At 39.2% G+C, this 27,016-nt stretch overlaps 1 protein-coding gene across 1 annotated transcript in view; it reads left to right on the plus strand.

Annotated features, from left to right (window-relative positions):
* Positions 1-27,016, plus strand: part of CCDC192 (coiled-coil domain containing 192) — a 184,882-nt gene that overhangs the window by 27,674 nt on the left and 130,192 nt on the right. Inside the window, exon 3 of the mRNA XM_078004367.1 lies at positions 9,194-9,301. Within this exon, the coding sequence (XP_077860493.1) occupies positions 9,194-9,301 (108 nt within the window). The remainder of the gene's footprint in view (positions 1-9,193; positions 9,302-27,016) is intronic.

A 27,016-nucleotide genomic window follows, 5' to 3' on the forward strand; every position in this document is an offset into this window, starting at 1 on the left:
TGACCCAGCAACCCCATTATTAGGTATATACCCAGAGGAATATAAATCATTCTATTATACAGATACATGCATGCATATGTTCATTGCAGCACTATTCACAATAGCAAAGACATGGAATCAACCCAAATGTCCATCAATGATAGACTGGATAAAGAAAATGTGGTACATATACACCATGGAGTACTATACAGTCATAAAAAGGAATGAGATCATGTCCTTTGCAGGGATGTGGATGGAGCTGCTAGCCATTATCTTCAGCAAACTAATGCAGGAACAGAAAACCAAACACCACATGTTCTCACTTATAAGTGGGAGTCAAATGATGAGAACACAGGAACACATGGAGGGCAATAACACACACTGGGGCCTGTCAGGGTGAGGGTGGTGGGAGGAAGGAGAGCATCAGGGTAAATAATTAATGCATGTGGGGCTTAACACCTAGGTGATAGGTTGATAGATGCAGCAAATCATCATGGCACACGTTTACCTGTGCAACAAACCTGCACATCCCACACATGTACCCTGGAACTTAAAATAAAATAATTTTTTAAAAAGAAGGTCAAGGAAGAGAAGAAATGGAGCAGACCAAGTAAAAATTATCCTTTGCTGGCAGGGGAGGATACAAGATTGTGACCTACCCACTTGCATTTTTGAATTTTTGCTCTTAGTTTATGCATAACGATGTGCCTTTTCTAACAAGGGGTAACCAGGCTAAGAGGTATATTCACATAAAGCCAAGAGTTTCTGGTCCTTACAGTCAACTCCCAGACTCTCTCCTAGGCTGGGAACTCCCAGAAGCTACACCATAGGAACATAAAATCTACAGCTTGAAGAGAGAATTTTCTTTTTACTTGCTACTGTGGACCAGTCATTATACTAAGTAAGTTTCTGAATTACCCCATGAAATAATCACAGCAAACCCTGGAGTTATCATCTCCTCCATTTTTATAGATGAGGAAATGGGGGCTCAGAATAATTAAATTACTTACTTAAAGTCACACAAACAATAAGTATAATTATGTCAAGGACTTTGCATCAATCAGATTCATATTTGAAATCAACAGAACCCGTACTAGTTCAGATTCAGGGGGGAAAGAATTATTGGAAAATATTAGGTATTTCAGAGGTTCTTTAGGAGAGCCAGAGAATTACTACACCCAATTACCTTGCAGATTCTGAGGACAAACCTGTTACTGCTGCCACCAGACCTATAACCTGTCATTTTCCCTGAATCTGAGATATTACTTCTAAGTCTTCTGTCACTGTAGCCCCTGAAAACAGAATGACCCCGTCCACCAAGCCAGATTCCACGCTGTTTGGCACCTTTTTCATTTCAGTCTCATCCACATTGAAGTTTCATGCTGGTGTGTCTGACTTGGTGGAGTCTAAGTCACATGACTACACCTTGGCTGTGAAGAACACTTGGGAAGGAGCTCCTGGCTTTTAACTTTGGAAGACAGGGTATATGGGATGGGAAATTCTCCAAAGAGAGAAAGACACTGGGCAGTCAAAACAGCTCGCCAAATGGCCCGTGCAGAGGTCAAGTTGAATGACGTACAATGGTCTTCTCATTTCACAGATGGGAAAACTAAGGCCCACTGAGTAGCTACAGTTGGCTGTACTATGCTTTCTTCTCCAATATTTTTGCCATGCCTCTTAGAAGCATTTTGACTGCAAGACCTTAAAAGAAGTGGAAATTCACAGCACAATGAGCCTTTCCATCTGTCTTCTGTGCCTTATCATATTGGAAAGCACTATGGAAATAGTTGCTAAACTTTTATCTGTTATGAAAGGATGCATAACACATTTCTCCTTCGGATCTTGGTAAAGAAGGGAGTCTGCAAATGCCAGTCTGGGAGGAAATGAAAGGGTTTCTCATGAAAACGGTTTCTATGAAACTTCAAGTTCAATGAAGGATTTCCTTGCTAGGTTTTGGAAATAGCATTGTTGGAATATTGAAGTTCTTATCATTGTAATTGATTTTTTAATTTTTTAAAAAATTCACCTATTTAGAATCTAAAACTCTTTAGTAGAAAAAAGTTACCTCCAGTCTGAACACTGTCAATCATAAAACATTTGCTGTTGATTTTACACAGTATAGCAAAATTTATATAACAAAACTAACTTTGAAAAGCCACAATCAACTTGGGCAATGAAATATCATCAATTCTATCACTTTACTCATGAGCTGACGTGAAAGTCCTACAGGCATGTGCATTTCCTGAAACACTAAAATTCAGTTGGAGAATGAAAACATAATTGGTCAACATGCCAAAGTACTCAAAATCTAAACTTAACACATGATGAGTGAGAAAATAAATAATCCTCTCACACAAAAAAGTACCATCTTTACAAATGGCAAACGATATCCCACTTAACTGAAAATTTTATTTAAAAACAAATAGTTTTTAAAAAAATTTTGTTGTTGTTATTGTTGTTGAGACAGGTTATTGCTCTATCATCCAAGCTGGAGTGCAGTGGCATAATCTCGGCTCACTGCAGCCTCTGCCTCCCAGGCTCAAGCAATTGTTCAGCCTCAGCTTCCCAAGTAGCTGGGACTGCAGGCACGCACCACCACCACCTGCTAATTATTTTTAATTTTTGCAAAGACGAGGTCTCACCATGTTGCCCAGGCTGATCTTGAACTCCTGGGCTCGAGATACCTGTCCATCTGAGCCTCCCCAAATACAGGGATTGCAGTCTTGAGCCAGCACACCCAGCCTGCAATTTATTTTTGAATAAAAATTAAAGGTGGCTAACATGTGACATTCCCTCTAAACAAGGATTGCTTAATGTGGGCTACATGAATGACATTGAGAAGGGTGCTTAAACACCCTGAAAGCATATACAAAATTATGTGCACGTGTGCTTACTGTATGTGTGTGCAAGCTGTGCACATACTTTTTTTGATAAGAGAATTCACAGATGTTATCAGGTACTCAGAGGAGTCTGTGTTGCTCATAAATCAAATGATAGAGGGCTATTTTAGGTCACAGAACAGATTCTGTAACATATGTAATATAATATGAACTCGAATTCAGGACTCCTCTAGCCCAGATCCTATTTTGCTATTAACTTTAATTTAAACCATGGAAGATATCCATCTTTTGCAAGGTCCTTTTTCTCCTCTGATGCTGTTTATACAAGGTCTCTAAGAGCCTATAAAGCAATATTACTAGAGATAGACCTGGAATATTTGAAAAGAGATTAGAACTGCCTCTTACCACCTTCTATCAGATTCTAACCAGAATCTTCATCAAGGAGGAAGGAACAAAGCCCTAAAGCATAAAGCAGTATATTATGAGTGAGCATAAAAATGTTAAATTAACCACCAAACTTGTGACATTCTTTTCATTTTTACATAAACCCAATTCCAAGATTTCTGTATTGGAGAGAAATTCTAGGCTAAGACTCCTGGTGAGCATATTAATCACGTCTGCTTTGTTACTCCTTATTTCCCCGTTGCCTAGTATAGTGCCTGGCAAATAGTGAGCCTTCAATAAATATTTTTTGAACTTGAATTGAATTGCTTTGAGCTGAACTGGAATAAGAGCTGGCATGTTAAGAGTTTTGGGTTAGCCATTATTTAAAGTTATTTATGAAGCTATCAAACGTCACGTGGTCATTTCTCTTTAACTTCCATGCCAACAACCTTTTTATAAATTAAAATCTGAGTCAACAATTTCTTTCCAATATCTTTTTCTTTTAGTCTATCAGTGAGGCTATAGAAATGGACAAGTAGTTAAATCTTTCACAGGGTGAAAGGTTGACCTTTAGGAATGTGTTTATTTCTTTAAAAAATAATATCCTGGAACCTTGCTAAGGCAGATAAGTTGATATAGAATATAGATGCATCTTGAACGAGGTCCAGGGTGATTCAGGGACTCTAGATCTGGAAAGGCCACCTGATAAAACATTCAATTCACAATTTAACAGGGATCATTTAGATAGGAGGTCTCTATACTTAGATTTCATAAGCCAGTAAGAATTTTCACACCCAAAATAATTAGGGTTAGTTCTCATATGATTGCCAACTTTTCAATTTTTTTTCAAGACACTAAAACACAATAATTTCCATATACTGCCATCATTTGTTAAAGAAATATCCTCTTAACACCAAAGACAGTAGAATGATTATAATCTCAGAATAAATGACAGTCTTTAAAGAGGAATCAATTTGGCTTCATGAAAAATTCACAATGTTCTCTTTAAAAGTTTGCCTTGTCCTTTTGTTACTGGCTGGCACAAATGTTATCACAAACCAACACTGATCTATGGGGTGGCATTTGGGAACCACTAATATAATTAAACCCCTTTGGGCTGAGGTTTCTTTGTTTCCTCCTCCCTATCCACTCTCCACCCTTTCCAACTCATCTTTTCAGGGAACGCTAATCTTTCTGGACATTTATTCGGGTTCTCTTGACCTCTGGCTTGTTGAGTTCAGCCCGAGAAAGACACACACAGGAGAACAGGGGATGAGAGGAGTTAAGGTCAGGCTATTGACTCTGCTGGTTCGTTTCCCCTCCCTACTTCTCTCCAACCACCACAACTGCCTAGACATAGTTGGCCGTGGCTGTGTTCCTCTCCTCAAGCTTTCTTTCTAGACCTATCAGTTTTGCTCTTCCCCTACCTCTTCAGGTCAAGGTAAGGCAAAGGGCACCTGTACTTCCAGGGAATGTCTCACCAACCCTTGTTGGTTCCTTTAATCTTACCCACACCTTCTAAATCGTCCCTTCGTCTAATTCTCCTCAGTTTCTGCATTGGAGTAGCCATCTATTTCCTCCTGGGCTTTATGAATACATTCTTCATTTAAAGACAAAAATGTTGAGACGCAGACAAATGAAGCAGCTGGCTCGAAGTCACATGATCACTTAGAATCAAGTCAGATATAGACCATACCTTCCAGATTACAAGCAGGGTGCTCCTTAGGCTATGCTCAATCCAGGCCATCATCCTCCCAGAGCCACGTCCTGCTCAGCCATATTGATGAGCATTTCGATAACTAGTTGTAATTTGTTCACATTTTGAATTTAAATATCTTCTTAGGTGACTATTGAGGCAAACCCAAACACAGAGGAATACTGTTTTCATCGGAATGGATTAGAACCAGGAAAATTGAGTTTTTAAATATTTGCCTAAGTAGAAATGGGCAATTTAGTGTAAGAAACTGCTGCAAACGCTAAACACAAAAGAACATGAGAGTGATGCAATTATCACTGTGACGTGAATTCCGATCATGAAAGGGCAGTGGGGAGACATGAAATAAATGTGCCCAGGGTGAGGGGATGAGGCATGGGTGGTGGGTGGGGGAGAAGATGATCAGCTGGGGAAAGACTTGACTCTGCATGAGAAAATGAGTAGGTTGCAGAAGGGTAAGGAAGAATAGGGTGATAGGTGCCTGTCAAGCAGAATGAGAGAGGAATGGGCAGCAGTAATGAATAGATATCAAACAGGATATTGTAAAATGTGTTTATCTGGAAGGAAGTTACTCTACCACTGAGCAGGGGCTGCTGCTAGAACCCTGACATATTAGAAGCTTCAGATTTTAGAGACACTGAATTCTCCAAAACTGACCTATGTCAAAATGCTCTTCCACAAAGGTGAAATTTGCCATAACCACACTTTTATTTAAAACTCTTTCTCTTAAATAAATGTACGTGCACATATTTAATGCATTAACTGTTCTTAATTACAAACTTGACTGAATTTCCCACTGCCGTTTGATCACTTGCTGTTATGAAGGTGTCCCTGTGGGTATTTTCTTTTACTTGGGTTTTAAAATAAGCTAGAGAGTCTTAATACCAAATTATTCTCTTTAAAGGAATTGGGATAATGGAATTATTAACATGTATTGAGCACTTCATCTGTCAAAGCACTTATCTGCTTTACCTCATTCAGTTCTTACAACAACCCTACCATCACTCGGCCTCATGCCCACATTCTTGTCCTCATCTGCACAGTCTGGCCCCTGACCATGGCAAGCAGAACTTCTCTGTGGCTCTGATCCTTGTCAATGTCCCAGGTCAGATGCATGAAAAGTATTGCTCAAAGAAGTCACTGTTATAGCCTCTCAGCATGAAGGACTGCTCGTTCTGGTACAACCACCTTCATTGACTGCCGAGCCTTTAATCAATCAACAATTATTTATCAGGCTCCTACTTACTGTTCAGCAAAGTCCTGTCTGGCTTCTGCAGACAGGAACATTTCTAGATATGGCACATGAAGTTGGATCAATCAGAAACCTTGAGCCAGTCCTTAAGGGTCAAAGGGTTTGTATAGCTGTCATTTTAGGACAGAGAAATAAAGCCTTAACAGCAAGGTAGAGGATAATGAGAAGGTACTGGAATAGATTAAGAAATCAAGAAATATAAAATTAGAAAATAATATGTAGATTTTCCTTTAAATTATCATATGAGAAACCTTTGCAACCAGAACAAAGTCTACTCTTACAATGTCATATAAAATTTGTTCAATTAGTAAACTATCAACCTCAACATCCATGCATAATAATACTCAGGTGTCTTTACTCTAATCAAAGAGTTTATTGAATTTTTAGTGTTATTTAGTATCATCTTCTATTGATCATCTTGGCTACATTAGGTATCTGTATTTAGATAATAACTTAATATTTAGGTAGACAATTTTAAGACAAAAAGTAGAAATTCACAATGGGGATTATTATTAAATTGTTGGAATTTACCATTTGGAAATCCATACACAGGTTCAATTCCCAAACACCTGTATATTGCCTATATTTTCATCATTTTGATGTCATAGACTGTTGATTAATATAATTCACTTGCAACTACTTTAACCACTGAGAATATTCATTTTCATTATTAATACAAATTGCATGTGTCCACATGTACCTGGAAGTAAAATGAAATTAATAATGGAAGTCCTATCTTTCTGCCCTTCTGCCATTGTACCTTGCAAAACTGGGACAACGACTGAGTGCATCTAACTTTTTTAGTCTTTGAAACCACATATCCACCTCCCAAACCTCTATCTTCATGTGTTTACTTATTTTTGAAATTGTTCTTGACTTCATTTTTGTTTGCCTTTGTTCTGTTAATGGAGTTACCTCCTATTTAAAAAGTGCCTGCTTTTGTGTAAGCTTTTTCCCTTAAGAGCATGGCAGAAGCTGAAAGACAGGTCAGAGAGCAGGGCGTGCTCACTACAGCTGGAGTGGGGGTGTAAAAGACTGACTTTGCATTCTCCATGGTTTGCTCAGGTCTTTCCCTGTCCTAAAACACATGACAATTCCCTAAATTTGTCTGTACAAAAAGTCCTGTGTTATTTAATAACAGTTCTCAGTTACGCCTGTTTCATTTGGCTTTGACTTATAATGTTTTTGTCTTATGGAAATGTTTGTTGTTCTCGGCTGGGGAAATTTTGGGTGTTTGAAGAAGCCCTGGAGAAATGGATTAGATGATCTTGCTGAGTCTACTCACACAAATTTTAAAAAGTTCCTCTTGAGATCAACCGTTCAACAAGAAAATTTTCCCTGGAAATAGAAGTCTAGATCAGGGATTCCCCATCTTTTAAAAATAGTTTGGCCTCATGACAATTCCCCATTTCTGCATATAATGTCTTACAGCCTGTATTCATCTCTAAGTGTAAATGCACAAGAATTTTGTTTAAAGGCTTTTTTTTTTGAGAATTTTTGAACCCATTTTTGAAATTACTGGAACCATCAGGGATCCGAGGACAATTGGTTCACTTCCTAGTATCACCATTCCAGCCTAAGATGTTCCTCCCCTAAAGGCAAACTTTTGAGGGTGAGTATGCCCCTGTAGTGGCAGAACTTGACTGTTGAGCCAGGCTGTTGGTGAAGTAGAAATATTTTTTTGCCTCTCATCTCATAGAATTCTGTTTATATCAGAGGCCAGTGGCAGAGACTCAAGGTTCGATGTATGGTATGAACAAGTACAGAAACTGAACGAATGCTGTATTTTTATGCCTGGTTCCATTTACCACCAGATGGCTGTATTGTATCGTCAGGAAATGCACACATGTAAAATCGGTGGTCTCATAAGCCACAGGGAAAAAAATAAAACAGAAGTTAGACCTTTAAGATATGTAGGAATGCAGTTCGTTCTTTATGGGGTTAATTGGAAACAGCTGCAGCAGGAGTATTCGCAAGAAAACAGGACGCACCCAGAGAAACTATAGGAAGGTCATCATCCTAGCATGTACAAGGTTTTCCAACTTTTTGTATTGCTTTGTAATTATTAAGTATTACAATAGCAAAAGAGTAGCAAGGAAGTGCTCTAGCCTCACAAGGGCCCGTACCTGGTGTTTTCATACCAATTTTGTGTACTCTTCAGCTTGTAGCTGAGGAAAAGTAACTTTAGAAACATTTTGAGTCTGGGCACAGTGGCTCACACCTGTAATCCCAGCACTTTGGGAGGTGGAGGTGGGCAGATCACGAGGTCAGGAGTTCAAGACTAGCCTGGCCAACATGGTGAAACCACATCTCTACTAAAAATATAAAAATTAGCTGGACGTGGTGGCACGTGCCTGTAATCTTCAGAGGCCGAGACAGGAGAATCGCTTGAACCCAGGAGGTGGAGGTTGCAGTGAGCCAAGATCGTGCCCTTGTACTTGGCCTGGGCAACAAGAGTGAAACTCTGCCTGGAAAAAGAAAAAGAAAAAGATAAAGAAAAATTTTGAGAGGCAGAGTCTACACATCTGCTAATTTGAGTCATATTAGCCAGGCTCTGGGGAAGAATGATCTGATTCTAAAACATGTGGTATCTTTGCTTTAATGACATGTGCTGAGAAGGTGAAGATGAGAGGAAACAGGGTTTCTCTGAGTTCAGTTGACTCCGTTCCTACTGTTAGGTGAATGTTAAAAACATACGCATTCTAGGTGACATCTTCCATCAGGAATGTGAAATTTTAAACCTAACCTTTTGAAGAATAAAAGTTTCAAAGTAATCAAATTCCAATGACAGTTATTTAATCTAACTTTCTAAAGCTGTTCATTGTCATCATTTATTTTTTACTCTTTTTACATTCTATGTTTTAAATAAAACTATTGTTAAAACATTTTGCCGTTTTATTTCCTTGTTAAGAAAAGGGGAGGATTTGTGTGAGTTTATCAAGCCTATCATTAGTCCATAAGATTGTTTGAGATGTGCTCAAATGATCCCTGTCAAAAAGTAATAATTGATTTTTTTTTTTAAAGAAAGTGTCCCTGGATACTGGACAGATGGCGTTTACCTTGGCCCAACTTGAGTCATTGGAGACTTGTCTGAAAGAAGCAGAAGAAAAGGCTAAAGCTTTATCTGAACAGGTAACACCTGTTATGGGAACTGGAAACAAATGTTCCTCAGTGTGCAGCATGGCAAGTGTAAATGTAAACACATGTTTTCACCTCTGCCTCTACTGATACACACACACACACACATACACATTGCAGTTATGCACACACACACACACGCACACAGCATTCCATTCATTTTAGACATAACAGTGCCTACTTTAGTCTGTATGGAACTTTTCGGTCTTTAAAACTTTTTTCATCTTTGTATTCTATTTGACTTTCATTCACCACAGGCCATGAGTTAGGCAAACCTTCTTTAACTAAATGGTTTTCCTGAATAAGCAAAGCATATTTGCATTATAAATAGATAAGCTCAAAGATAAAATAAAGCCTATTGGAGTCATGCAGAAGTAATTTTCTTTTATTTTTAGGAAACTGTACTTAGAAGAGAGTTTTTCAAATATTGACATCCCTCTTAGGTTTTTGAAAATTACAGAAGCAAAGCAGCAGATGATAAGTGGAGCCTGGCCTGCACCAGGTGGCCTGGACACCTTAGAGTGCTTTGCATGTACAGCAGGTCCATGATTTCAGAGACAGTAAACCAGCTTTACTAGTATCAGTAAAGCTCAGACCAGGACTGGAACATTTCCCAATAAGATTATACTTTGCAAATAGTGCAACTATTGTTGCCTTTCCCCGGGTCAGAGAGACTTGGCCCCAGAGGACAAACTGCTTGGAGTCTGGGTCCCCCAGTGCTCTCTTTTGGTGACAGTCAGTGAAGGGAAAAGGATGGAGGAGGCCCTGCAATGTTAGAAATGTTCATTAATTTCTCCTGGATTGATATATTTAGATAAAAGTATATTTTAGATACTTTGGAAACAAATAATTTTAAGGTACTTTTAATAAAGGCAGTCTCTCTGTACAATAAAAGCTAATTGCATCAGAATTTTAGCGGAAACTAAGGAGGAAAGGTGCCTTGTGTTATGAGAAAAAGTATAATTAATATATAATGTAGTGATACACACACAAATGCCCTTCATTTCTTTTTCAGCTTACCAAAAAAGGTGCATCCCTTACTTTGGCATGTATTTATTGTTTACTGACTAAATGCGATTGATGCAAGGGGTCACAGGGGAGTTGTGTCAGCTAATAAAAATGTGCTACCCTTTTGGAAAAGTTTCCATCTCAGCCTCAAGCCATAGCTCTAGCCTGCCAACTGTTTTTTTTTTTTTTTTTTTTTCTAAAACAAACAGAAACAAGCCTCGAACTGTGGCAAAATTAAGAATTACCAAGAATATAATGATAAACATGAGGTACCATTTCAAAGCAAAACAAACAAAACAACAAAATAACCTAAGAATTTCAGAGTCTCCAAATTGGGAAGGATTTTTCAGTGGATAACTAAAAAGGGGCACCCCCGCTGGGATTAGGTTACACTAAGAAGGTATATGGGATTTTTTTGGTAATCAAATGACTTTTAATGATATCTCGTTTGAATCAGTAAGATTCAATTCACTCATAAAAGTACCGATTCCTGCACTTTGGGAGGCCGAGGCGGGTGGATCATGAGGTCAGGAGATCAAGACCATCCTGGCTAACATGGTGAAAACCCCGTTTCTACTAAAAATACAAAAAAAATAGCAGGGCATGGTGGCGGGTGCTGAGGCAGGAGAATGGCATAAACCCGGGAGGCGGAACTTCCAGTGAGCTGAGATCGCGCCACTGCACTCCAGCCTGGGCAACAGAGCGAGACTCCGTCTCAAAGAAAAAAACAAGTACCCATTCCTTTGGTTCTTAATGAAATATTTCTATTTTATCCAATGCAGATGTAACCACCCAGTGGGTTCACCTTGCCCGCTGCCTAGACAGAATCGATTTATCAAGACAGGGAAATTACAGTGGAGAAAGAGGAAATCACAGAGCCACAGAGCTGGCTGTGCAGGAGACCGGGGTTTTATTATTACTCAAATCAGTCTCCCTGAGCATTCAGGGATCAGAGCTTCTAAAGATAATTTGACAGGGAGGCACCCGGAAAGTGGGGAGTGCTGGTTGGTCAGGTTGGAGATGGAATCATAGTGGGTGGAAGTTAGGTTTTCTTAATGCCTTCTGTTCCTGGGTGTGATGGCAGAACTGGTTGGGCTGGGTGGTGTCAGCTGATCCATCAAGTGCAGGGTCTGCAAAATATCTGAAGCACTGATCTTAAACTTTACAATAGTGATGTTATCCCCAGGAGCAATTTGGGGAGGTTCAGACTCTCAGAGCCACAGGCTGCATGACCCCTCAATTGTAATTTCTAATTTTGTAGCTAATTTGGTAGTTCTGCAGGGGCAGATTGGACCTCAGGCAAGAGCAGGGTCTTTGGGAAAAGGCTGTTATCAATTTTGTTTCAGAGTCAAACCATGAACTGAATTCCTTCCCACAGATAGTTCGGCCTATGCCTAGGAATGAACAAGGACAGCTTAAGGGTTAGAAGCAAGATAGAGTCGGTTAGGTCTTATTTCTTTCACTGTCATAATTTCCTCAGTTATAATTTACAAAGGCGGTTTCACAGATAGCTCCTAATATTTAAGATTCTTTGCTGGATGATCTCTTTGTATAACACCAAACAATTAGATGTATTCATTTTTTCAGTAATATAGCAGATTAAATATATAAAATGGAAACTGGATTTCACAACCTTTTTGTACCTACCATAAGTAAGATGCTGGTTAGGTGTTTTGCAGGAAAGACATATAAGTCAGAGCTTCTCTATCCAAGTAGCTCACAGACAACAGAAAAATTGGAAGATATGAAGAATGAAAATAGGTGTTTATATGACTCCAAGATAAACTGCACAATAGCATTAAGTTGCAGGATCTGTATGTGTTAATTGTACTAAAGCATTTTTCTTGAAGTTGCCAAATTTGCATAACCAAGTGAGTTTAATTGGAAGTTGGCCATGGTTTGAGGAAAGGGAGAGTATGATATGTAAAGCACATTGCAGGCATTTTCGATATTATATTTTTAATTAACTTGAGCATTTTATGAGATTTGGCTGTCTTCATTGTTACTGTTGAGAGGAGTCAATCAACACTGTTGTCACAGGATTTAATCCTAAAATTTTTGCTTTCTCCAGTGTTTGAGTCTAGTCTTTTCCTTGAAAAGATAAAAACTTTAAGAACAGTCCTCTGTCCCCTATTTTAAAATTTAAGTCGACATTAAAAACATGGATGAGAGGATAGGGAAAGGGAAGAACCTGATATTTCCTAAGAAAGTTCTTGAGAATATTTCAGAATGGAACACCTGTCTCAAACAATCAAACATTTGTCCACTGGGTGCCACTGTCTTCCTTACCAGGTCGTGCCACTAAGGGATTACAGAAAGATTGCCTTTAGTGTTAAAGACAATGATTACACACACACTCCGTGTGTGTGTGTGTGTGTGTGTGTGTGTGTGTGTGTGTGTGTTGAAGGAATATTTTTGCCTGCTATACATGTTAAGGCTTCTTCTAAATGTTGTTAATTTAGGATTTGTCACAAGGATGTTGGGAATGCTACCTTGCCTTTACTGGTAACCCAAATTATGGGCTGTCCCAGTGGAGTAGAATGAGGTGAGGAGTGTGGAAGAAACAAGAAGAACCAAGATTTGTGCTAGAAGGAAGCAGTGGAAGCTTGCAGTATTATCAAACAATGGGTCCTGCCTTTGAGAAAATGGTTAATCTCACTGTTATTCAAGACCTTATCTCTTAGCTTTGCCTCTGAGAACATAGAATTAACTCAGAACGGAAAGTATAGGTGCCTAGGATTGTTACCTACATTAATCATCTGTTGATCCGGGGCCTCGGTTTATGCAAACTGGACATTTCTAAGGACTCCTTCAGCAAGGTCCACTGTTACAAAGAAAAAAATAGAAATAGGCAACAAACAAGAAGGTTGTGGCCACTTCCTCCGATGAGGTCACACAGTCAATAGAATTCTTTGTTGGGCTTCACTTTAGCTTACAATTATTCTTTATTTCTCTGCAGTCAAGTCACTAATGTCAAAATAAAATAAACATGAAATTAGAATAATTTGCAATTAAGACTTATCATCTGGGTTAGTCAAGACTTTGAGAAATAACTGACTGCAGCAATTCAGCCAAAGCAGAGTCAGAAAGTGTCATTAGGCCCCAACTTCTAACCTGGATTATAATGATAAATCACTCAACATATTACCAAGTCTTGCTTAAGAAAATACTTTATTATATTTCCCATAGGTTAAGATCAGGTGGGAGGAAAACTAAATGCCTGGATGTTGGGTAATAGATAAAGAAAAAGGGTGAATAAGAAAGGGAGAAAAGCTGTTAGGAATGTGAAAGAAAGATGAGAAGTAAAGGGTTTCTAGAGAAGCCCATAAATAAAAGGCTTTTCATGTGTGCTGGCTTCTATCACCAGTGAATATAGGAGGACAATGAAAAGGACTCTGGTGGACTGCTGTTTATAACCATACACAAGCAAATAGACCACACAGCTTTTGTGTTGAGACAAAAAAAAGTGTCAAGAAAACCCATACTTTTGCAATGAAGCCTGAATCCAGATGCACGCCAATGTAGAGTTTATGAGGCAACATTCCCTTTGGCAGCAGTGTTAGCCCAGAGTCTCTCTCATTTATTGATGGCTTCTGGTTCCCAGCTCCAGGTATCAGATCAGGGAGAGCCCAGGCTTTGTTCCTGTTCCACTATTTGCTAGCTTTATGGCCTTGGGCAATTCACTTTGTCTCCCCAGCTACAGTTGTCTTATCTAGGAGGGTGTAAACATGTTAGTTTCATAGGGCTGTCAATAGGGCAGTGACGATTAAATGGGATAGGTATTGGTCCTTCTGTCCCTTTGTAGGTATTATGGCTGAATGTTTCTGTCCCCCCATCAAAAAGAACAAATTCATATGTTGAAACCTAATCCTCAATATGATAGTATGTGGTGGTGGGATCTTTGGTAGATGGTAAGTTCTTGAGAGCACTGACTCAGGAATGGGACTAGTGTCCTTATAAAAGAGGCTCAAGGGAACTTCCTCACCCCTTCCACCATGTGAGGACAGAGTAAGAAGCTGCCATCTGTGAACCAGGAAGCAGACCCTCATAAAACACCAGATCTGTTGGTGCCTTGATCTTGGACTGCTCAGCCTCTAGAATTTTAAGAAAGAAAGAAATTCCCATTGTTTATATGCTAGCCAGTTCATGGTATTTTGTTATAGCAGCCCAAATGAACTAAGACAGTAGGTTCTCAAAAATATCTGTTTATTTTCACTCCTACCAGTGGTCATAATAGAACTGTGTAGTTCTCTTTATGCCTTGAGCCACATAAATTAACAAGTCCCAACCTGCCACAAAAGTCTTTCTCTCACACATACACACACACACTGCCCCCCTATCCAAGCTCCCTTTGTCCTAACTTGGCTGGCTTTTCTACTATCCAGTTTCTCTTCTACTCTTTCTCATCTCTTCATCTGGTAAAGGGATTTTAGTTCTTTAACCTTGTCTTTCCTTTCTGCTTCATCTCTTAGAACTTTTGTCTGTTTCTGCCCATTATCTGATTTTGTACAGATTGGGAGTTGTTTTCCTTGGCAAGCTGGGCAGGGAGGGTGTCAGGAGGTGAATCCAGTAAGAACTATGTAGTCAGAATTCATTTCATATATCTTCTAGGTACCATACCTAACAAAATATAGTCACATATGAGAAGACTTTTTAAAGTTCATGGAAAAATGGAATTGAACAATAAAAATAAAAAGCATAAATTTTATTTTTCAACATGAGCTTCATCAAGTTCAAGATACTTTGGAAGTGATGATACCAGCCCTTTAGTCCACTTTGAAGAACTAAGGGTCCTGGGGATTTAACCATCTAAATACAGTGTTTTCTTTACATCATTAACTAAAGAGAAATGAGTGCCCTTTAAAGGTTTTTTTTAAGACTAGGAAACAAAAATAAGGCAGAAGCAGCCAAATCAGTACTGTAAGGAAGATGCCTAATGATTTCCTGTGGAAACTCTTGCAAAGTTGCCCTTTTTGATGAGAGGAATGAGCAGAAGCATTGTCATGGTGGAGAAGGACTCTCCTGAAGCCTTCCTGGGTGTTTTTCTTCTAAAGTTTGGCTAACTTTCATAAAACACTGTCATAATAAGCAGATGCTATCATTCTTTGTCCCTGCAGAAAGTCAACAAGTAGAATGCTTTGAGAATTTTAAAAAACTCTTGCCATGACCTCTGCTCTTGACCAGACTTTTGCTTTGACTGGACCACTTCCCCTTCTTGGTAGCCGTTGCTTTGATTGTGCTTTGTCTTCAGGATTGTGCTGGTACAGCCATGTTCCATCTCCTATTACAATTCTTTGAAGAAATGCTTCAGGATCTTGATCCCACTTGTTTAAATTTCCATTGAAAGATCAACTTTTGTCTTCAGCTGATCTTGGCACAACAGTTTTGGCACCCATTCCCATCAAGTAGAAAGCTTGCTCAAGTTTAATTTTTCAGTCAGAATGGTGTATGCTGAACCAATTGAGATAGCTATGGTGTTGGTTATTGTTACTCTTATTAATTTTGGTCCTCTTCAATTAGGACATAAATGAGATACATTTTTCCTCAAAAATTGATGTAAATGGCCTGCTGCCACAAGCTGCTTCTTCAACATGGTCTCATTACTTTTTAAAACAAATTATCTACAAATAAACTGCCAATTTCTTTGGGGCATTGTGTATATAAACTTTTTGTAAAGCATCAATTATTTCACCATTCTTTCACCCAAGCTTCACATAAATTTGATGTTTGTTCTTGCTTCTATTTTAGCAGAATTCATGTTCCTCTGGTAGAGGCTCTTTTCAAACTGTTTTCTTCTTCTTAATACCTCAAACTAGATCCTGTTCACATGTGTTACAAGTTAGTATGAGTTTATTTTGGTGTAAACTATTTTTGAAATCCATGCACAATTTTTTCAAAATATGCACTTCTATGATATCTCTGAAGAACTTTCATATTAAGCATGCCATAAAAACTTCCTAGAAAGAAGATTTCATGATTTGATGCAGGGGATAGGAGGTGGAAAACTGGATGGGAAACTTGACCTCTTTTTCCTATCATTGTTTCTCCCAGGTAGGGATGAGGCATACAGCAAGGGGTCCTTTTTTGGTCTTTTACCCCTTTTCCTTCCATTAAGAGAGGTTTATTGCACTCCAAATGGAGAGAAATTTCAATGGAGAAAAACGCGGTAGTTTTATTTCTCAACTTTTGGATAAAGCATGTGTGGTATTTTTCTGATTCTTAGTAATAGCTCATGTGTGAGTTGGGCATTTTATCCCCTGACCTGATGAGAGAGACATTTATTAAGGCCTATTAAGACCCAAAATAAAACTAGGAACAGGGCATTCTTGTATCCTCACTCTATGGCTGACCTGAACAGTTAAGTTATATGCAAAGAAAATTTCTTTCTCTTTATTTTTTTCCTCTGGGATGTCTCTGCCTTAGGTTCTTTCTCATCTTAAAGAATAATTGAACCAATAATGGAGACATAAAAGGAGGTGGAAGAGGGTATCTAATCTTGCATCCTGCAGAAATACATGCCTAGGACCAGATCCCTGGGGCAATGCATTATAAATGATAGAGAGTGGAAGAACTAACATTTATTAAGCATGTACAGTTTTCCACGTGTTGTGTTGAGATTTATAAACATTTCATTTTAGCTACACAATAACCCAATTTGCTATTGAGGACAATGAGAATAAAAATCATTTTCATTTGCTAAAGGTCATATAGTCAATAAATTGTGATATGGATTGATTGTGTCCCCACCCAAATCTCACTTTGAATTGTAATAATCCCCACGTGTCAAGGGCAGGGCCAGGTGGAGATAATTGAATAATAGGAACGTTTTTCCCCATACTGTTCTCCTGGTATTGAATAAGTTTCACAAGATCTAATGGTTTTACTAGTGGGAGTTCCCCTGCATAAGCTCTCTTGCCTGCTGTCATGGAAGACGTGCCTTTGCTTTTCCTTTGCCTTTTGCTGTGATTGTGAGTCCTCTCCAGCCATGTGGAACTGTGAGTCCATGAAATCTGTTTCCTTTATAAATTACCCAGTCTTGGGTATGACTTTTTTAGCAGCATGAGAAGAGACTAATACAAATCATTAATCTAGAATTAGAACCAAAGTATTTTTAAAATTCAAAGCCCCTATTCTTAACATGTAGTCATAGACCAAAGACACTTAACAGACATTTCTTACACAGCAACATCGAACAAGAAGAATTTGCCTAGGTTTTCAAACTGGCACCTCAAGAGCCTGTTAAACAGATTGCTGGGCCTTATCTCTAGAGTTTATGATTCATAGATCTGAGGTAAGTTTCAAAACTTTGCATTTATAACAAGTTCCCATCTAGCTTCAGTACCAGATGCTAACCCAGACCTTCAGGCTAAGTTTCTTTTTTTCCCTTGTCCTGTGTTCTCCAGCTGCATGGCTAACATGGTGAAACCCCGTCTCCACTAAAAAGTACAAAAAATTAGCCGGGCGTGGTGGCGGGCACCTGTAGTCCCAGCTACCTGGGAGGCTGAGACAGGAAAATGACGTGAACCTGGGAGGCGGAGCTTACAGTGAGTGGAGATGGTGCCAAGTACTCCAGCCTGGGCAACAGAGTGAGATTCCATCTCAAAAAAAAAAAAAAAAAAAAAAAAAAAAAAAGAAAGAAAGAAAGAAAGAAAAGATGTAGGAAGAATGACAAAATAATATTGCTCCAAGAGCCCCGTGTTATAGTTCACAGAGATAATCTCAGCAAGACAGAAGACCAAGTCTCAAATTAGCAGAAGATGGCAAGAGCTGAACTCTAAGATACCTCTCCTTGTTGGAGTTGTATGATGAGACTTCTGGAATGTAAGAGGTGGGCATAAATTACCTGTAATCTGCATTTGAAGAAAGAAAATATTATGTGTATGTTGTCAGAATGAACAAGAAAGTTAAAGGAAATTCAAGAGGGGGCAAAAATGCAAAAGAAGCATTCCATTCTGAAAAAGACTTGTATCTATTCTGACTTGCTCCCCAACATAGTGCTCCCTGTCAGGCCCATTCTGGCTTATTGCAAGAACCTAATTTGGGGCATTTGTGGCTTTGTACGCTGTTCAAAGTCAAGATCAAGCCAAGTTTAATTTCTTTCTTTGTTTTTTTTTTGTTCGTTTGTTTTTGTTGGCCAGCACTCATTTGTTCATATAACAAGTGTTTATTGAGGATTCACTATATGCCAGGTACTATATCTAGAAGTTGGAATACAGCAGTAAACAAGATTAATAAGATCCCTGACTCATGGAGCTGACATTCTACTGGAGGACACAGACAGAAAACAAATAAACATTGAAAATACATAGCGCTTCAGACGGTGTTAAGTACTTTGCTGGGCCATGCTAAAGGGTATCTGTGGGACTACGCTTGACCTTAAATCCCATTGGGAAGTCTGGTTCCTGAGAATAACCTTGTGGGCCCTTGTCCTTGAGAAGCTGGTGACTGTAGATCTGTGTGTATTTGTATGTGCATGTGTGTGTGTGTTGGGGTGTGTGTGTTATTCCTGTTGTTTTTGATATTAAACAATAAAAGGTAAGGCCAAATTATTGCTCTAGGTTAGATCAAGGTTCTTGGGACTCAGTTTTTCTCTTCAAGATGGTATTTTCAAAGAAACGGGAGGATTTTAACAGTTTACTTTCTCTTGAGAGTTTTAACCATTTTGCTAATATTTATCCTAAATTCTTCAGGTATATTTATGTGTATTGTTATAAAGCTTGGACTAGAAACGAACAACGCCCCACAAAAAAAAATATAATATGCTATGTTTAACTCTAATCAGTAAGAAATTATGAATCATTTTATGCCTAAGGCCCTAACAAAACTCCCATTATTTCTCTCTTAGTACATCTTAGTGTCCAGTCTATCTTTTCTTTATGTTTAGGAATAGAAGGAACAAAGATACCAGCAAATTTTTAGATACTGAATTTGTGTATTGAGTAGCTAAAAGTAATCTGATGCATACTGAGATTGTCCAAAAAATGTTCTGTTTTTTTTTTTTCATTGTTTATATGCAACAGTGGATCTTTTGATGTCAAGTTTATTTGAAATAAACAATGTGCCCTTGGTAGGAGTATTCATTTCTGCAAATGCTCAGAAATTATGCTTGACATGCCAATCTGAAATCATGAGTTTTGTGAATGAGTTTTTGTTTTCAGAACTATTTTGAAGTGTACTTTAATGCCACAAAATCACAAGCAGTCTGTTTGACCTGGAATGGGTTCCTTATCAACATGAAACCTAGTTATCAGGAACTTCATTAAACAATTTGGCTAGCCAGAGTTCTGATTGATTTTACAGCAGACAAGTTCCCTCTGTATTAAAAAACAAAATCCAACAACTTCTCATTTAAGCAGATGTTCATCTTCATCTTGTTACTGGGTTGTTTGGCATAAATTGGTAGTCTCAGAGAATGCAAGGAAAAAAACTAGAAGCTGGTGAAGAGATGGTGCTGTTTTGAATAGAGTCAAACACAATGACAAATTGGTTTCTGTAGTGTATTGTTGTTGCAGGCGGGATGTGTGGATTGTTGGCCTGTTGCATAACTAAAGACTTCCTTTTGCTTGTAAATGTCAAGATCAAACAGAGGTCAGTTTTAAATAGCTGACCGGTGCTAATAAATGTGACTTTCTCCTCTTGGAAAAAGCAAAAAGCCTCATGCCTTAAGAGTCATGGCTCTGCTGTTAGGAGGAGGTGTCTTTGTGTATGGTTTTAACTTGTACTTTGTTCATGAGATTTTCTTTGAGATGGTAAACGAACTTTCCCTTTGCTTGTTGTCTACAAATAAATTAGTAAGTTAGGTATACGCTTTTGTTCAATTATTCATTCAGTAAATATTTATTGAGTTTATACTATGAGCTAGACATTCTGTTTGGGACTCCTGTGAATTTTAGCTCGTGTATTTCTCCAAACAGTCCTGGAAAATTGTATATGCCATTTTGCAAATGATGAAAGATCTTTTGTGGGCTTGCAGTCCTCCTGTCTGCTCCTTCTACACACTCTCCTTGGTGATCTGACTTTAGGGTACACAATCTGCTGAAAAGTCTTAAGTCCTCACTATTAGTCCAGGTCTTCCCTGAATCCAGACCTAATTATGTGTACTGAACAGCTCCACCAAGGTTCTCACAGACAACTCAAGCTCTCAGTCTCCACATTTCAACTTACCTGCTTCTTGCCCCAAACCTCTTCCTTTTCCCACATTCCCTAGGTCAGTTATCAGTGCTGCCAGCCACCCTGTGCTGCTTTCATTCTTTCCTCATGCCTCATATGCAATCAATTGCTGAGTACTGTGGGTGATGACTCCCAAATCACTCTTGAATCCATCTTTTTTCCTCAATCTCCACTATCATCATTTTTGTCCAGGCCACCTTCTGCAATGCCTCTCCTGACTTCACCGTCATTATGGCCTTTGTTTAATGACTCCTCAACACTACACTGGAATGAAGGTTCTGTAACAAAGACCTCATATCTCTCAAATTTAAATCTTAAATTAGCCTGATTTCACTGTCAGGGTCAAATCTATCCTCTAACAGATCTTACAATACCATTTATGATCCACCCACCTGCTTGTTTCTCCAGCTTTACCTTATACCACTCCCTGTATACCACTATGACGCCACTTTCAGTTCTTTAAAGGTATTATATCCTCTCTCACCTTTCTAATCTAGAAAAAACAAAGGCCTCATTTCTTAGAGTCAAATTTTCATTAATACACCTCTTCCTAGAATTTCTCTGCTAACTTTCTCCATTTCCTCTTTTTTTTTTCCTTTTTTTTAAATGATATTTAAAGTTCTAGGGTACATGTGCACAACATGCAGGTTTGTAATATATGTACACATGTGCCATGTTGGTGTGCTGCACCCATTAACTCGTCATTTACATTAGGTATATCTCCTAATGCTATCCCTCCCCACTGCCCCCTCCCCACGATAGGCCCCAGTGATGTTCCCGTTCCTGTGTCCAAGTGTCCTCATTGTTCAATTCCCACCTATGAGTGAGAACATGCAGTGTTTGGTTTTCTGCTCTTGTGGTAGTTTGCTGAGAATGATGGTTTCCAGCTTCATCCATGTCCCACAAAGGACACGAGCTCATCCTTTTTTATGGCTACATAGTATTCCATGGTGTATATGTGCCACATTTTCTTAATCCAGTCTGTCACTGATGGACATTTGGGCTGATTCCAAGTCTTTGCTATTGTGAATAGTGCCACAATAAACATACGTGTGCATGTGTCTTTATAGTAGCATGACTTATAATCCTTTGGGTATATACCCAGTAATGGGATGGCTGGGTCAAATGGTATTTCTAGTTCTAGATCCTTGAGGAATTGCCATACTGTTTTCCATAATGGTTGAACTAGTTTACAGTCCCACCAACAGTGTAAAAGTGTTCCTATTTCTCCACATCATCTCCAGCACCTGTTGTTTCCTGACTCTTTAATGATTGCCATTCTAACTGGTGTGAGATGGTATCTCATTGTGGTTTTGATTTACATTTCTCTGATGGTGAGTGATGATGAGCATTTTTTCATGTGTCTGTTGGCTGTATGAATGTCTTCTTTTGAGAAGTGTCTGTTCATATCCTTTGCTCACTTTTTGATGGGGTTGTTGGTTTTTTTCTTGTAAATTTGTTTGAGTTCTTTGTAGGTTCTGGATATTAGCCCTTTGTCAGATGAGTAGATTGCAAAACTTTTCTCCCATTCTGTAGGTTGCCGGTTCACTCTGATGGTAGTTTCTTTTGCTGTGCAGAAGCTCTTTAGTTTAATTAGATCCCATTTGTCATTTTTGGCTTTTGTTGCCGTTGCTTTTGGTGTTTTAGACATGAAGTCCTTGCCCATGCCTATGTCCTGAATGGCATTGCCTCGGTTTTCTTCTAGGGTTTTTATGGTTTTAGGTCTAACATTTAAGTCTCTAATCCATCTTGAATTCATTTTCCTATAAGGAGTAAGGAAAGGATCCAATTTCAGCTTTCTACTTATGGCTAGCCAATTTTCCCAGCACCATTTATTAAATAGGGAATCCTTTCCCCATTTCTTGTTTTTGTCAGGTTTGTCAAAGATCAGATGGTTGTAGATGTGTGGTATTATTTCTGAGTGCTCTGTTCTGTTCCATTGGTCTATATCTCTGTTTTGGTACCAGTACCATGCTGTTTTGGTTACTGTAGCCTTGTAGTATAGTTTGAAGTCAGGTAGCATGATGCCTCCAGCTTTGTTCCTTTGGCTTAGGATTGTCTTGGCAATGTGGGGTCTTTTTTGGTTCCATATGAACTTTAAAGCAGTTTTTTCCAATTCTGTGAAGAAAGTCATTGGTAGCTTAATGGAGATGGCATTGAATCTATAAATTACCTTGGGCAGTATGGCCATTTTCACGATATTGATTCTTCCTATCCATGAGCATGGTATGTTCTTCCATTTGTCTGTGTCCTCTTTTATTTCACTGAGCAGTGGTTTGTAGTTCTCCTTGAAGAGGTCCTTCACATCCCTTGTAAGTTGGATTCCTAAGTATTTTATTCTCTTTGAAGCAATTGTGAATGGGAGTTCATTCATCATTTGGCTCTTATTGGTATATAAGAATGCTTGTGATTTTTGCACATTGATTTTGTATCCTGAGACTTTGCTGAGGTTGCTTATCAACTTAAGGAGATTTTGGGCTGAGACGATGGGGTTTTCTAAATATACAATAATTTCATCTGGAAACAGGAACAATTTGACTTCTTCTTTTCCTAATTGAATATCCTTTATTTCTTTCTTTTGCCTGATTGCCCTGGCCAGAACTTCCAACACTATGTTGAATAGAAATGGTGAGAGAGGGCATCCCTGTCTTGTGCCAGTTTTCAAAGGGAATGCTTCCCGTTTTTGCCCATTCAGTATAATACTGGCTGTGGGTTTGTCATAAGTAGCTCTTATTATTTTGAGATACGTTCCATCAATACTAAATGTATTGAGAGTTTTTAGCATGAAGGACTGTTGAATTTTGTCAAAGGCCTTTTCTGCATCTATTGAGATAATCATGTGGTTTTTGTCTTTGGTTCTGTTTATATACTGGATTACGTTTATTGATTTGCGTATGTTGAACTAGGCTTGCATCCCAGGGATGAAGCCCACTTGATCATGGTGGATAAGCTTTTTGATGTGCTGCTGGATTCGGTTTGCCAGTATTTTATTGAGGATTTTTGCATTGATGTTCATCAGGGATATTGGTCTAAAATTCTCTTTTTTTCTTGTATCTCTGCCAGGCTTTGGTATCAGGATGATGCTGGCCTCATAAAATGAGTTAGGGAGAATTCCCTCTTTTTGTATTGATTGGAATAGTTTCAGAAGGAATGGTACCAGCTCCTCCTTGTACCTCTGGTAGAATTCGGCTGTGAATCCGTCTGGTCCTGGACTTTTTTTGGTTGGTAGGCTATTAATTATTGCCTCAATTTCAGAGCCTACTATTGGTCTATTCAGGGATTCAACTTCTTCCTGCTTTAGTCTTGGGAGGGTGTACATGTCCAGGAATTTATCCATTTCTTCTAGGTTTTCTAGTTTATTTATGTAGAGGTGTTTATAGTATTCTCTGATGGTAGTTTGTATGTCTGTGGGATCAGTGGTGATATCGCCTTTATCATTTTTTGTTGCATCTATTTGATTCTTCTCTCTTCTTTATTAGGCTTGCTAGCGGTCTATCAATTTTGTTGATCTTTTCAAAGAACCAGCTCCTGGATTTATTGATTTTTTGAAGGGTTTTTGTGTTTCTATCTCCTTCAGTTCTGCTCTGATCTTAGTTATTTCTTGCCTTCTGCTAACTTTTGAATGTGTTTGCTCTTGCTTCTCTAGTTCTTTTAATTGTGATGTTACGGTGTCAATTTTAGATCTTTCCTGCTTTCTCTTGTGGGCATTTAGTGCTATAAATTTTCCTCTACACACTGCTTTAAATGTGTCCCAGAGATTCTGGTATGTTGTATCTTTGTTCTCATTGGTTTCAAAGAACATCTTTATTTCTGTCTTCATTTCGTTATGTACCCAGTAGTCATTCAGGAGCAGGTTGTTCAGTTTCCATGTAGTTGAGTGGTTTTGACTGAGTTTCTTAGTCCTGAGTACTAGTTTGATTGCACTGTGGTCTGAGAGAGAGTTTGTTATAATTTCTGTTCTTCAGTCGGTTACTGAAGCTTGTGCATTTGTCATGTAGTTCTCGTGTCGTGGTTTTCATCTTATCCGTTCTTTTAAGGTCTTCTCTGCATTGATTATTCTAGTTATTCATTCATCCATTCTTTTTTCAAGGTTTTTAGTTTCTTTGCGCTGGTTATGTAGTTCCTCCTTTAGCTCTGAGAAGTTTGATCGACTGAAGCCTTCTTCTCTCAACTCATCAAAGTCATTCTCTGTCCAGCTTTGTTCTGTTGCTGGTGATGAACTGCATTCCTTTGGAGGGGGTGATGCGCTCTGATTTTTTGGGAGATGCATTCTGATTTTTTGAATTTCCAGCTTTTCTGCACTGCTTTTTCCCCATCTTTGTGGTTTTATCTGCCATTGGTCTTTGATGATGGTGACATACTGATGGGGTTTTGGTGTGGATGTCCTTTCTGTTTGTTAGTTTTCCTTCTAACAGTCAGGACCCTCAGTTGCAGGTCTGTTGGAGTTTGCTTGAGGTCCACTCCAGACCCTGTGTGCCTGGGTATCAGCAGCAGAGGCTGCAGAAGATAGAATATTGCTGAACAGCGAGTGTACCTGTCTGATTCTTGCTATGGAAGCTTCATCTCAGTGGTGTACTCAGCCGTGTGAGGTGTGAGGTGTCGGTCTGCACCTAGTGGGAGATGTCTCCCAGTTAGGCTACTCAGAGGTCAGGGACCCACTTGAGCAGGCAGTCTGTCCGTTCTCAGATCTCAACCTCCATGCTGGGAGAACCACTGCTCTCTTCAAAGCTGTCAGACAGGGACTTTTACATCTGCCGAGGTTTCTGCTGCTTTTTGTTTAGCTATGCCCTGTCCCCAGAGGTGGAGTGTACAGAGGCAGGCCAGCCTCCTTGAGCTGCGGTGGGCTCCACCCAGTTTGAGCTTCCCTGTGGCTTTGTTTACCTCCTTAAGTCTCAGCAATGGTGGGTGCCCCTCCCCCAGCCTCACTGCTGCCTTGCAGTTAGATCTCAGACTGCTGTGCTAGCAATGAAGGCAGCTCCGTGGGTGTGGGACCTTCTGGGCCAGGTGTGGGATATAATCTCCTAGTGTGCCGTTTGCTAAGACCCTTGGTAAAACGCAGTATTAGGGTGGGAGTTACCCGATTTTCCAGGTGTTGTGTGTCTCAGTTTCCCTTGGCTAGGAAAAGGAATTCCCTTCCCCTTGCACTTCCCAGGTGAGGTGATGTCTCGCCCTGCTTCAGCTCTAGCTGGTCGGGCTGCACCCACTGACCAGCACCAACTGTCCGACACGCCCCAGTGAGATGAACCCGGTACCTCTGTTGAAAATGCAGAAATCACCCATCTTGTGTGTCACTCATGCTGGGAGCTGGAGCCTGGAGCTGCTCGTATTTGGCCATCTTGGGCATGCCTCTCTCCACTTCCTCTTATCCCCTTCCCCATTATCCAAAGAATCCCATGAGACTTCTTTTCAGATCATCAGTTAGATGCCATTCCCTCCAAAATGCATTTCTTCTTCCTTCAAGTTTGGGTTAGATGTCCTTAGGTGCTTTCATAATCTCTCTTCCACCTCCTACTGATAATAATTATTTGTCTGTGCCTCCCACTATACCATATAACCCATGGAAGAAGCTCAGACAGTAACTCCTCTGAGGTCCAAAGTCAAATTAGAATTCATTACTTGTCCCTTTTATGTCAAAGCCCATGTTTTTTCCGTTATACACTTGGAGTTGACTCCTACACAAGGAGGGCCACTGAAGGAGACACATTCAGATCTGTGCTCAAGAGAGAAAACAAAGAGGGTACTGAGAAGGACAGATTTGAGAGACCAAAACCAGGCATATCGATGTGTAGGATCTTATAAAAACCCAGTTTGGAAATGATAAAGGCCTAAATTATTGGTGGAGAGAAGACAGAGACAAGATAAATTTATGAGTTGGATTTGGTGATTAATTAAATGTGGAAGTTGAGGGGAAAGTGGGATTCAAGACTGATCCCAAGTTTCAGGTGACTGTGTAACCTGTGGTTACCCAACTGTCTTATATTAGAATCATTTGATGTTAAAAATGATTCATTTCTTATGGACAACTCCATGCAGGCTCAATTTACCACTTATGCTATAGATTCTTCATCCAAGTTTTGGATGATTTTAATTTCCTTTTTTAGATCTTCTGAATCTTGTAATGCTTGGATATTATGTCAGATTCTTTAACCCAGGGGTGTCTAATCTTTTGGTTTCTCTTGGTCACATTGGAAGAAGAATTGTCCAAAATAATAAATGCTAAACAGACCTCCAAAGGGGGAGCCTTATCAGTGGCTGGTAACTGGAACAGTTGGTCACTCTATCACTGAACAGAATATTACTAAATGTCCTTCAATTAGTAGGAGAATATCAATGAAATGAGCGTGTTCCTTATTCATACTTGCACAAGACCATGAATGAAAAAGAAATTGTCCATATTATAGAGACTCTTTGTTTTCTTCCTGATCCCCAGTATTTGTGCATCTAAGCTCCCTGAGCCTGTTTTGTATTTCCCTGCTCACTGAAATTCTTCCTCCACTGCCTGTTGTCAGCTTCTTAAGCCTATTTTCACAA

Source organism: Macaca mulatta, chromosome 6 (assembly GCF_049350105.2).
Source record: "Macaca mulatta isolate MMU2019108-1 chromosome 6, T2T-MMU8v2.0, whole genome shotgun sequence".
In the NCBI taxonomy this organism is placed as follows: Eukaryota; Metazoa; Chordata; class Mammalia; order Primates; family Cercopithecidae; genus Macaca; species Macaca mulatta.